Source organism: Rhinopithecus roxellana, chromosome 14 (genome assembly GCF_007565055.1).
Source record: "Rhinopithecus roxellana isolate Shanxi Qingling chromosome 14, ASM756505v1, whole genome shotgun sequence".
Taxonomy (NCBI): domain Eukaryota; kingdom Metazoa; phylum Chordata; class Mammalia; order Primates; family Cercopithecidae; genus Rhinopithecus; species Rhinopithecus roxellana.
The window spans coordinates 117,925,036-117,938,361 of NC_044562.1; the positions used below are offsets into that span (position 1 = coordinate 117,925,036).

The 13,326-nt window shown below is 40.7% G+C and overlaps 2 protein-coding genes across 26 annotated transcripts in view; one reads left to right on the forward strand and one right to left on the reverse strand.

Moving 5' to 3' along the window:
* RIF1 (replication timing regulatory factor 1) overlaps window positions 1-13,326 on the forward strand; it is a 128,341-nt gene that overhangs the window by 105,445 nt on the left and 9,570 nt on the right. The gene's annotated exons all lie outside the window — the stretch shown is intronic.
* NEB (nebulin) overlaps window positions 1-13,326 on the reverse strand; it is a 232,162-nt gene that overhangs the window by 33,136 nt on the left and 185,700 nt on the right. For all 25 annotated transcript variants that reach the window (XM_030916035.1, XM_030916012.1, XM_030916034.1 and 22 more), the window contains 12 exons: window positions 12,890-12,997; window positions 11,078-11,182; window positions 9,352-9,456; window positions 8,790-8,894; window positions 8,032-8,136; window positions 7,831-7,941; window positions 7,036-7,146; window positions 6,395-6,496; window positions 6,194-6,298; window positions 1,562-1,672; window positions 867-971; window positions 227-331 (listed from right to left, as the gene is read on the reverse strand). In XM_030916035.1, the coding sequence (XP_030771895.1) occupies window positions 227-331; window positions 867-971; window positions 1,562-1,672; window positions 6,194-6,298; window positions 6,395-6,496; window positions 7,036-7,146; window positions 7,831-7,941; window positions 8,032-8,136; window positions 8,790-8,894; window positions 9,352-9,456; window positions 11,078-11,182; window positions 12,890-12,997 (1,278 nt within the window). The remainder of the gene's footprint in view (window positions 1-226; window positions 332-866; window positions 972-1,561; window positions 1,673-6,193; window positions 6,299-6,394; window positions 6,497-7,035; window positions 7,147-7,830; window positions 7,942-8,031; window positions 8,137-8,789; window positions 8,895-9,351; window positions 9,457-11,077; window positions 11,183-12,889; window positions 12,998-13,326) is intronic.

Genomic DNA, 13,326 nt, shown 5'->3' on the forward strand with positions numbered 1-13,326 from the left:
TTCTAGCCCCTGTCAGTAGCACATAATTGCATGTATATTTCTCAACTATGTGTAGATGTTGTTGTAATTTATAACATAAGAATTTGTTTCAAAAAGTTACCAAATTCAAAACCCCTTATATCTTTGTGCATTTTCTCAAACAATGGAGGGAATCTATGAAATTTTTTTTCACATTGTACTGTGGATGAATGTGCACCAGAGGAAAAATTGGTCTTGATCCACTTACTATACTCTGTAATTCTGTGGCCTCTTTGAGGTGAAGCTGCTCCAGATTATCGGGTATGGTGTGGTAGTGGCCCTTACTCTTCTCATACTTCTTCTTATACTGGTACTGAGGGGAAGGTGGCAAAAAAGACACATTGATGGAGAAGCTGCTCAGCATTCCTATTTTTCCTCTTTAGATTAGACATTTGCACAGCACCATTGTCAACATCAAACTAAAAATGGCAAACACTAAACAGGAGGTTAAGAAAAAGTTTTAAAAATGAGGATCCAAGTTCAGTATTGTCAGTTAAGATGTAAACACTTAGGTTGTGTGGCTTGTTCAAAGTAGGTGTTATAAGTAAAAAGTTAAAAGTGAAAGAAACTATTCCAGAGGGTATTTATGTCCTTAGGGAAAAGGGAGTGATTAATTGGAGGGCAAAATTTAAATATTCTAAAAAAAGAAGCATTTTTGCATTCTGAGAGGTGTTACAGACAATGGAGAATTGGTAGATTAATGTCATTTGGAAGAATACACTCAAATGAGAACAGTTTTGTAATCTAGTGTATCAATAGCAAAGAAGAAGATGCATGTGGGCTCAGAGAAAGAATTTAGTTCCAAACGGGTAAAACAAGCTGTTTCTGGAGCAAATTACTGAGCTTACAGAACTGGCAAGTTGGCTTGTATTCAGGACATGATTCATGATCAGAGACTCCTTCATGTCAGTCACAGGTTTGTGAAGTTTCTTCAGGTCAGCCTTATATTTAACCTATGTGTTAAGAGGGAAGAAAGGAAATCACATAAATAGGAAATGGAACAGCACTAATGAAAATCAAAGTGAGATAGCCCATCATCAGACAAATGCTGGAGATGGTGACGAAAAACCATCCCTCATTCACAGTAGCCAGAAGGCAGAAACAACCCAAGTGTCTGTCAGCAGGTGCGTGGATAAACAAAATGTGGCATAACATACAATGGAATGTTATTTAGCCACAAAAAGGCATGAAGTTCTGATATATCCTAGAACATGGATGGACCTTGAACGTATTATGCTAAGTAAAATAAGCCAGACACAAAAGGATAAATACTGTTTGATTCCATTTATATGCGCTCTCTAAAACAGGAAAATGCATAGAGACAAAAAGTAGATTAGAGGTTCCCAGGAACTGACGGGAGGAGGGAATGGAGAGTTTTTGCTTAATGGTTATAGAGTTTTTGTTGGTATGAAAACATTTTGGAAATAGTGACAGTAGTTGGATAATATTGTGAGTGTTATAAATGCTACTGAATTGCACACTTAAAAACAGTTAAAATGGCAAATACCATGTTATATATTTTACCACAATTTTAGAAACATACCTCACTTGCAAGATTATTAGCATCTTTCATGACTTTGTAGAGCTGGCTGTCTTTCGGATTGTATTTTGGTGTCTTGCCCTTTTCTTTATCGAAATTTTCTCGGTATTTAACCTAACAGCAAATGCAAACATCCAAATTATTCCTGGCATCAATCAATTTGGGAACTGGGGAATGGTAGAAACACAAATGCCAAAGAATATGCATTATACATAGAGTGATGATATAATCTATTATCCAAACTGGGACATTTAGAGTAAAGAAGACACTATTAATAATTAAGAATGACAAGACAACAGGCATTCAAATATACCATCACTGGCCTTGCTCACTTTTATATTATTCCAAGGTATAAAAAATAATCACCTCTTTCTAATGCAAAAAAAAAAAAAAAAATGGAAAAGTCTTCAGGCTAAATTCAGAGATGTGATTTAATGTTCCTGATTTGGAGCATTTTAGGACTCCTAACTAGCAAAACCAACAGCAATTTAAGTCTGTAAGAAATCCAGAGAGGGGCTGTAAATGATTAAGAAGGTTGAAAAATAAGGAATCTGTTAAATTAGGATAATTTATTGTTATTTTAAAATAGTACTTTGGCTATATCATTTAAAAATTATTAAGCTTGGCCAAAAATGGTATAACTCCTGAGTAAACAAATATTAGAGTTTGGGGGTTACTGGCTTCAAGTGTGATTTCAGACTAGAAGTAGGAAAAAAGTGAAATACTTTAGAATAATGAGAAAAAATAAGATTAAATATACTTTTAGTATACATAAAAATAAGTTTAGGTAGGCAAAGGGCTAAATAACTCCAATTTAAAAAATAAGCACAATGCCTTGCACTAATAGTTGCTCAATAAATGTGATTTGATTGAATGAAAGGAAGAGACAGTTATTATGTCTAGGTAAAATACCTAAAGAGGATGATAGCTGGGTGTGGTGGCTCATGCCTGTAATCTCAGCACTTTAGGAGGCCAAGGTGGGCAAACTGCTTGAGCCCAGGAGTTTGAGACCAGCCTGGGCAACATGCTGAAACCCCATCTCCACTAAAAATAGAAAAATTAGCTGGGTATTGTGGTGCACCCCTGTAGTCCCAACTACTCAGGAAGCTGAAGCGGGAGGATCACTTGAGCCCGGGAGGTGGAGGCTGCAGTGAGTCAGGATCGCACCACTGCACTCCAGCCTGGGCGACAGAGCAAGACCCTGTCTCACACAATAAATAAGAGGGTTTATTTATAGGAGAATTCAACAGAATGGAAAGTGACAGAAACATCTCCTAATTGAAAAACAAATTATGCTTTTGTCAACAGTATTGTAGAATTAAGGCCAGAAGTAGAGTTCCACTAGTTATTCACTCTAAGAGGAATGAAAACTGAGCTGTTTCTAAATGTTAGCCAACCAAAAGGGCAATATTTAACCCTTAGGGAATCCTAGAGTTTCTGTTATTAAGATCAAAGACTCACACCAGTACCCCTCATGCTTCATCACTGCTCTTCACCTCCCCCAACTTGACACATCCAGCACAGCAGACACAAAGTAACAATGAAATCTGCCACATCAGAGAAAATGCATTCACAATGCTGAGACTCCTTTACTTTGAATAAATCCTCAGTGGAAATGCAGAGAAAAAATAAGCATGCAGAACAGTTCAGCATGATGCAGACACACTGAGACAGACACACAAAGTAAAGGAAAAAGAAATGTCAACAAATGCTACAATGGCTCTTCTCTGAAAAAGTTTCACTCTCAACATAAAGAAGTGAAGTCCTGCTAAGGAAAGTCTGAGGTGTGAGCTGATGTCTGGACCAAAGGCAACTTTTCCTAAGAGATATAGAAGTCCATAAAACTAGGAGATGTTCCCAAGAGCTGTGAAACACAGAAAAGCAAAGTAAACCAGATATGCAGAGTCAGAGTAGGGAAGAAAAGAAGCAAAAGCCCATCTCAAATGAGAATAAAATCTGCTGCTTTTAGAAGCATGCTAAAAGTCCTATCTTTTAGAAGATACTTGTTTCTGAAGAAGTATTTTTCAAGCAGCAATCCCATTGGGTTCCACTTCAGTTTCTTTTTCTTCTGTTAATTTCAAGTTAACTTCGACCTTTTTAACTGAAAAAAAGTTATGACTCCCTTCTCCATAGGAAGTCCTCTAAACAAATGCAGTTTAGTACAACTACTAATATGAATCTGAGTTCAGCACCTTTGGCCTTCCTTTTTGACTGAATCTTCTTAAAACTAGTATAGTTTGAAAGGTTAAAGACATGTAACTAGGCTTAGGACTCTAGGAATTCTTGGGATGGTATTTGACTAGGGAGTAATGTAGTAAAACTATATACACTTGGCATTAGGGAATGGTGAAGCTTTTTCCTGTTAATCATGGAAGCTAAGAGGCAACTCTGCAATGCTATGTATTGGTAAGTGGCAGCCTCCGGGGTTTATAATCCCATCAGGCTCAGAAATTGGGCCTATTATGGATGTAGTATAGGAAAGTGATTTTGAATTCATTATATTTTTAGGAGTTTAATTGTATTTAAAGCTTAAGATCTAATTTTTAGCTCCTTTTTAGTGAATTGAGATGTATACTGGTACATCTAAAGACTGAAAAACAGTCCCGAGAATTAGAAAAGCTATTAAAAGTATATACTGTTGATTCATAGTAGTCCTGAACTAAGAAACTATTTTAAACACAAATCTTCAGTATATTAAAAATCAAAAATGGCAAATAACTTCAGAAGAAGCAGAGGTTTCTTTGCTTGAAGAGAAGATTCTCAGTTTGTTTTAATTTCATCATTTAATTTGATCAGTGTCAGCAACCTAACATACACATACATTGGGAGGCCATCTCTGAGTCTAGTCTACCTTCCTATTCCAAATGGTAAGTTCCAGATGGAAAGTTTCATGCAGGAAAAGAAGGGTGTGTGCAAAAGTATATCCTTCAACAAATTTCCACAGCAATCTACACGTTCCAACACAAAATCAACAGAAAAGAGTGCAACCTGGTCAGTCCCCTGACCAATGCCAAGAAAGTAGACAAGAATCAGAGGAAGACAAATAATGGCTTGCTGGTCTCAGTCTTTCTTACATCACTGATGAGTACATTAATTTTCTTAAGATGCCTCATCATAGGGGTGTCATAAGATGCAGCGCCGTGCCCTCTCCTTTGGCCTTTGAGGTATTCCGCCTAGAGTATGCAGCAAGACAGCAAAGTCAGAACAGGGAGAGCCCACACACAGCTGAAGCTCCCTTGGGCCCAGGGCCACACCATGAAGCTGTCAATCCAGAGACCAGCCTTTCACATGAAGTGAATGTCCCATTCTCCATACCATAGGATTCACTTAGGATTAGAAACAGGAGCCTCTTGATTTTCAAAAACAATAAAGTTTTCAAAATTTCAACATCATAGTCGTTTCTTTGTTTTTAAATTATAATGATATGACCTTGTACATTTAAAAACATTTTTTGCATTAATAAGTTCTAGTTGTATCTCATTACTCTTAGAGATTCCGCTGTTTCTCTGTTGATGATCCCCTATCTTAGTTTCAGATACTTATACAATTCCATTAATTTATAATAAAATATGTTACATAGGAATTTTAAGTTTAAAAACTTTTAAAAAATAATATTTGCTTTTCATCAGTCATCTGACCCTTTTGTGTTTTCATAATTCTAACTTGTTCTGTCACTTGACATTACTGCATTATAGCTTCCAAAAGATTGGAATCCCATGTTTGCTATTGCTGAAAGTCAGTCACTTACAACAACCAAATGTATATCCCAAACCTATTTCTTCAAACAGATACCTGAGAGAACAGACAAGGAAAAAGAAGGTAGGATCTGTAAATTGGAGGAGAAATAAGATATTCTTAAGCTAAAGTCCTATAGGATCAAACTTGCACTCTGACAAATCTGGTGGTAGATGATGGGATCTCTGAGCTAAAGTTTGAAAACCTGTCATAACTTGGGGAATTTTAGATAATTGGTCTAACAAAGGAAAATAAGTCATGTGGTAACTGGGTTTGGGCAATACATGTCTGAGTCCATTTGCTTCTCAATAATATGAAATCTGCAAGATTGTGGCATTCTCCGTCATCACCCTGTGCATACCCTGATCAAACACTTCTTGCCAAACAAAATTTTCATGATTTATCCACGGACAAGTAATCTGAAGACATCTGCTCATCCCTACTTCCTAGCCCAGGCCGTTAATATATGTATGTTTAATGAAAAAAATATGAATATTTTCATCTGGTTGGATTCTAGAAGTTCGAATTTCATGGCTCTCCATGTTCAATCTACCCCAGGTGACTCAAGTATGAATCAGACCCCGAGGATGAAACTCTTAAGGCCTGGGGAGAGGTTCCAGTAGGACCTCATGAGCTGATGTTTTTATCACATAAAGATAGTTAAGCACACACAGACACCCAGACAAATGCCCATAAATGGAAAAGTGAACAAGAAAGGTCTAGACTACTTAGAGGGAAACAAGAAAAGGCCCTCAGTGTGCTTTTATAACTCTTGGACGCTTTGCAGTACTATTACAGACCCAGCATCCCTTTGCATTTTCAATGTGGAAATCACTTCTTCCTGCAAGATCTTTAATAATCTCCTCACATGAGAGCCACCAGTGCACCCATCTGCATTACCTGGCTGCTCAGCTTGGCTGCCTTCTTGGCCATTTCTATGTCTGGGCGACCGAGCATGCTTAAGCCGTGGCTGCCCTCCTTGCGGTGCTTTGCTCTGTACTCCACCTGAATTAGAAAACCAAAATGGGCAATAGGTGATGGTTGCCTGGCATGCCTTGGCAGTGGCTGTTGGGGACTGGGGACATTTTAATGACACCTTACCTCACTGGCCTGTTTGGCTGCCTGTGTGGCCTTCTTGATGTCTGGTTGATCAGCCACTGTGGTGTAATGCAGGTTCTCTTTGGCATCTTTTCTGTAAGCGACCTTTATTGGGGAAGAAAATGTTTACTCAAGAGATATGCTTTTTTTTTTTTTTTTTTTTCTTTTGAGTTGGAATCTCGCTCTGTTGCCCAGGCTTGAGTGCAGTGGTATAGTCTCAGCTCACTGCAGCCTCTGTCTCTCAGGTTCAAGTGATTCTTCTACCTCAGCCTCCCGAGTAGCTGGGGACTACAGGTGCACACCACCATGCCTGGCTGATTTTTGTATTTTTAGTAGAGACAGGGTTTCACCATAATGGCCAGGCTGGTCTCGAACTCCTGACCTCGTGATCTGCCTGTCTTGGGCTCCCAAAGTGCTGGGATTATAGGCGTGAGCCACTGCACCCAGCTGAGATACGCTCTTTCTAAAAGTCCCCATTAAGCACAATCAGCTTTTTTCCTTAAACCCAAACCAATTCTCACTACTAACTTTTTGAAACTACCACAGAAGAATTAGAGTGACCACACACTAGAACAAGAGAATGCACCAATTTGGGTTCCACTGCTTCAAATGGGCCCCCGAGAATGTTGAGAGGGAAAACTTACATCACTTTGCTTCTTGGCCACTTCCATAGCATGTTTCACCTCTGGTGGCTCCAGCATGATGGAGTAGTTGGATTTTCCTTTCTCCTTGACAAACTTCTTTTTGTAATTTGTCTAAATAGAGCCAGAATTACTTCTATGAGCAAAGGAAGCTGGGAACAGAGTTGGTTTACTTGAAGAACTGTGAAATCTTCAGGAAAATCCCTGCTCCCCATTTTGGCATCAGTCTGAGACTTAGATAAGACCCATATTCTAGTTTTCCTCTGTCATTTGTGTTCTGCAACCCAACACTAGAACCACCTGGCAATCTTTGGAGAACCTGGGTACAGGCAAATTAAGCTCTTTTATTTACCATTTCTACCTTTTAAAAATATATGGGACCATATGGGACTCCTATAATACCGAGGTTACTACAGCATTATTGATAAGGATAGAGCAGGCAGAGATTACTGAGGCCCAAAGAGGTAGTTTTACCTTTCTAAAATTGGGTAGCAGTTTAATAATAGGAGAGGCCACTCTGAATCAGCAATGTTTCCTTCTGTTATTAATAGGTTAGTAACATCTGATATGGCTACATTACACGTCCTGTAGCAAAACCCACATTTGCCATAATTGCCAGGACTGGAAAGCCAATAAATACTGGGTCATTTTAAAAATCAGAGTTTAAGGTTCACATGTAGATACTGATAGAAAGAGTGAAGCTACATAAAGGAAGCAAAAGGCAGCTGACACTATTTCACCAGATTCTACAGTCAAGTGGCATTGTTGCTGCCAAGAGAGCGGTGGTTGATCACTCACATCACTGACATGCTTGGTCACTTCCTTGACGTGAACAGTGTCCCGGGTCTCTGGTAGTGTTGTGTATGAGCCCTGTGCCAAGTGCTTCTTGACATAGTCCTTGTACTTGTTCTGGGGGAATCCATAGAGAGCTCATTAAGGCATCTGCCTGGGGTGTTCTCCCAAGAGGGAGGCAGAATTCATGGGCGGCTGGGGGGTTACCTCAGACACCAGGTGGCTGACAGTCTTCGCCAGCAGGATCTGAGGCGTGTCAGGTACGGCATGGCAGGTTCCTCTTTCCTTGACATGTTTCTCTTTGTATTTCAGCTGCAGGGGCAGGAAAAAGGGCATTTCTGTAGCTCCACTGGATATCCTACATATTTTTATTACACCCCCAAACCACTAAAACAGCATCGTTGACAATACTAAACTCAATAAAAGATGTGATACTTGCAAATCTTGGGAAATATTCAAAAGGGTTTTTTCCTTTTCTCTAGCAAGTTGTGGTTTTAATAACAATCAAAATGGATCTCGTGATGAATCTTTATATAGTCAGAGTTATGTTCACAGCATTCTCAGATACGCCATTTGTCCCTCCCATAAGCCCTGGGAGGCATTATTATTCCTTCTTTACAGAGGAGGAAACTGTAGTGAAGGGAAAATATGATCCCATAGAAAACAAATCATGGCGTTTCCATAAGGAGTCCAGCCAGGCCTTCAGGGTCCTAATTCCTGCTGTGTGAACTCTCTGCTGGTGCCGTATAAATCAAGGATTGTCACCTAGATTTAATGGCCCTTGCACTGCTGCTGCCCTGCTTGACTGCTGGTGCCCATCACAGGACAGGCCATAATTCAGGACCCATACCTGAGCCCTGATGGAAGCAGCTCTTCTCCATCCTTCCCTGGTGTCCCTGGGGACTGTACCATGGGAAGATGGCCCTGAGTGAGATTAGGCATCATGGAAGGAACTAGATACTTACATCACTTTCTATTAAAGTATTCCTGAGGGCCAGCACCGTGTTTTTGTCATCAGTGACAGAAAGCTTGCAACCCTTGAGGAACTCCCGGTCCAGCTTATATTCAAACTGTTACAGAAGAAAGGCAGAAGAAAAGGGAAGGGTCACAGCACAGGAGGAAGCTGGGCATTTGATTAAACCCACAGGGAGTCCTCTTAAGGAGAGAACGAAGACTTGCTACCAGAATGAGGGAAGGGCTTCTTGGTCCCTCACTGCATTTTGGACTCCTCCTTTTCAGCCCAGCTGCCAGGACCAAGCTCCTCCATCCCCAGTCTTCCACCAGACTCTCCCCAGCCTCAGTCAGAACTCAGCCATTTGTGTCCAGGCCCAGCCAAAGGAGAATAGGCTTCATGGGCAGGTTTGGGTACTGAGCTCGCCTATCGCTCCCCTAACCATCCTCTGCTCCTTCTTGGATCTCAAACGAGCAAGGGTTAACACCCATGACAGTGGTTATTATAAATAATTATTCATTGTATTTCTCAGGTGCAGTATGCAGTTACGATCATCTATGTCTGTCCTGTCTTACATCACTCTGCTGCAGGGATGACTTGGCGGCCTGGAGGAAGTCCGGTCGGTCAGGGGTCCACTTCCAGTGGGCTTTGTTGGCCTCGTACTGTTTCTTATAGTCCAGCTGTTTTTAACAGAAGAAAGAAGTCACTTGATTCAGTAGGCTAAATTCATAAACACACACAGCACAGAGGGGCTCTTGCATTTTAAAACATCTCAAATCATGATTCCTAATGCAAGAGGGAACCCCAATTAAAATTTCTGTACAATTTATGCAGCTAGTCATCCATTCAGAGGTCATCTGTTGGGACCTTGTGGTCCTGAAATAGAGGCTAAAATTTTTAAAGGCCTCCAGGTGAAAGGATTCTTTAGGCTCTCTAGCTCTGCCAGTCCAGCCCAATCATCTTCAGAATCGAGTACTTTTAATTTCTAACTAAATTCAGTTTTAATTTTTAACAAAAATGATCAAACACTAGGTATTTGTTGTGTGCCAGGCACTTTTCTAAGTTCTTTACAAATTACGGAACTAATTAAATGAATTATAAAATTTTATAAAATTAATTCACCTAATCTTCATAACAACTGCATGAAATAGACAGCTGAAGAACCAGATGGAAAGGTTAAGTAAACTTTCCAAGGTGGGACTATTAGCAATTGGTGAAGCTGGAATTTAAACCCAGGCACTCTGGCCTCAGAGGTGCTTGCACGCTTCCTAGACTCTTCAGGGCTGGGAACTGGCTGCATTGGGCCAAATCTCAGCCACAGAATTGTATGTAATTTAGTTTGAGTGTCCATGAGGGGGGCCTGCACTATTAGGCACATTTCTTTCCTCATTCTTTCTCTCTTTTTAAAATTGAGGTATAATTTATACACAATATAATGCACATGCTTTTATATATACTATTTGATAAGGTTTTTTTCCCCCTCATTTTATTTTGAAAAATTTCAAATATACAAAAAAGTTGCAAGAATATTACAGAGAATACCCATACAACCTGGATTTTGCAAGGTACATTTTACTGCATTTGCTTTATCTCACATCTGTCCTTCTATCCTTCTACCCTCAATCCGTCCTCAGGATATCTACAAGCTCTTTGCCAGCTCCTACAGGCATTCCAGTTTGCTAGCCCTTATAAATATATGTCCCCTCTGGCACTAGTGGGTACTAATTGGGTTTTAATGGTTTCATTGTATAACCATTTAATATATTTTTAAGAAGTCGGTGCTCATCTAAATGCACAAAATTATTTCTGGAGTTGAGGCCTTAAGATGCTGCACCCAAGAAGAGAGTCAATGGAGGAAATATCTGAGCAGGAAGAAGGTCTAGGCCAATGCCTGATGGCACCAAATGGCTCAATGTTTTTTCATCAGAAGAAGCAGATTGTAGAGTTTAAGGCAGGAGGAGAGCACAGGGGAAGAGAAAGAAAACTGCTCAGGCACTTTCCAAAAATGCAACCTATGTTTCAGAATTAAATGTCCCATTTCTCAGCCACCCACTGCAAGCACTGAGTGGGTGCAGCATCCATGGCATGGGATGAGGCCTCTCTTGCTCTTCCCCATGCTCCTTTGTGAGGACCAATGTAGCATTTATATTTTAGCATCCTTGTTCATGCTCCTGGGGCCTGACTCTTGCTTTGGAATCAATCACTAGAGCTCAATTGCCTGAAGAGATGTAAAAAGAGGCCATGTGTCCTACAGAAGCTGGCAAATCCCCCACCATGCTTGGGGAAGTTTCTGGAACTTACATTGGTGTTGACTTTGTAGGCGTCCTTGGCTGCTTTGATATGAACAGCATCTGGCTCAATGGTGCAGTTGGATTTATTTCTTTGGTATACTTCTTTGTATTTCAGCTGTGGGAGGAAACACAGTGACAAGATTAATTTTTGTATAGCGGCATACTGAGCACCTTAAAAAACAAGAAATTAAATCCATGCATGACTATAGTACACAATGCTCCTTAAGATGGAATTTTAAAAATCTGCTGAGGAGCAAGGATACAGCCATGCAGAGATGCACCTTCCTATCTCAAATCAGGGCACACTGACTGTGGTCATCAGTGTCGCCATATAATTTTTTTTTTTTAACGGAGTCTCTCTCTGTTGTCCAGGCTGGAGTACAATGGTGCAGTCTCTGCAACCTCTGCCTCCCAGGTTCAAGCAATTCTCCTGCCTCAGCCTCCTGAGTAGCTGGGACCACAGGTGTGTGCCACCTCACCCAGCTAATTTTGTATTTTAGTAGAGATGGGGTTTTACCATGTTGGCCAGGCTGGTCTCGAACTCCTGACCTCGGGTGATCCACCCACCTCAGCCTTTCAAAGTGCTGGGATTACAGGTGCGAGCCACCGTGCCCAGCCTGCCATATAATTTATGTTTCTGTGCTTGTGCTGAAAGGACCAGTTGGACAGCTATTTATTCAGGTTTTCCTTTCCCCAAATCAGCAAATCCTGCGTTCAGAACATCTTGATAACTGCTGATGGAAGAGAAGCCTTTTCCCACCAGCTCACCCAGACAGAATTAGTCTTGCTGTCCTTCTATGCTCCCGCAGTTCTAGCTATTATCATGTCATGTTATAATTTTTTTTTTTAATCTGCCTATTCTTTCCATTAAAAAGAACTCCTTAAGGGCAAAGACTGTTTGTCATCCATCATCTCATTCCTAGTGTCAGGGACATAGACAATAAATATTTGATAAATGAATGAACTGATGGATACAGCAGTCATTCTACCTTTTAAAAATATATGGAACCGTATATTGTCATTGCTAGAGACATACCTAGCAAGTTTTGGTATATGTGGGTTTGGATAGGAGGGAGAGGCACAGGGAAGGCTTAGCCTCTGCAGGCCCAACAGGCAGTTTTTCCATCCTGGGCCTGGGACTTACAACTTCACCCACTTTTGCTCTTCTTAAATTTCAAGGTCCAGGGCCTCAATCTGGGCTTTCTCATTAATCGTTGGGGAAGGATCCTAGGTTTTAATGTGATTAAGGCCAAAGTAAACTGTTCCAAGGGAGCCATAGTGGGGTTTACTAACGTGATCATAGGAATCACAATTTTCCTGGCTTCACCATAGACCTTCTTTACCAGTTTACTAATCAGTATCTTCAGGAGAAAGTCATGGAAATTCATTTTTAAAAAATCAGTACCTCAGGATATGTTTAAGCCCACTGGAGAGCCATCTGGGGAGAAGTTCAAGGCATGTGGAGAGGCCACATGAAGGGGTTCCTGTCTCATCTACACAATAGCCCAGCTCCCAGCCCACAGCCATCAGCAATGACCAGCCATGGGGGTGAGCAACCTGGATGTTCTGGCTTGACTGAGCCCCAGGTGTCTGCCAGCAACATGGGGAGTAGGGCTACTCAACTGTGTCCAGTCAACTTACGGAATCATGAGCAAAAGAGATGACTGTTATTTTAAGCCACTAAGTTTTAGGGTGGTTGTTACACAGGAATAGATAACTGGGTTATCTATGTAATGTATCACCGTATGTAAACCAGGGTTTGTTACATCACATTAGAAGGAGGCCAAGATGAGAGGGACTGCTAAGCCATTCTAGTACTTACATCACTGACTTCATCTTTAACCTTGCGGACATGCAGCAGCATGGGCGTGTCGTGGATTGTGGTGTAGCCTCTGGGTTTGGCCTTGTTGTATTCCAATTTATAAAGGATCTGAAAGAGATCAAAAAGCAGAAAGACATCATGTCATGGTTCTCAATGTATAATATCAAAATATAAATGCAAAGTGTTTTTCTGAGTGGTTATAAAGGAAAGAGAATTCTGTGAATTTGACAGGTGCTTTCATGCTCTCTGCTAAGACCTCACTGTTTCCAGCCGGTATGTCTGCCAGTTTGGTCACAACAATGTCTTTTTTTTTTCTTTTTGAGACAGAGTCTCACTCTGCCACCCAGGCTGGAGTGCAGTGGCGTGATCTTGGCTCATTGCAACCTCCATCTCCTGGGCTCAAGCAATTATCACGCCTCAGCCTCCTGAGTAGCTGA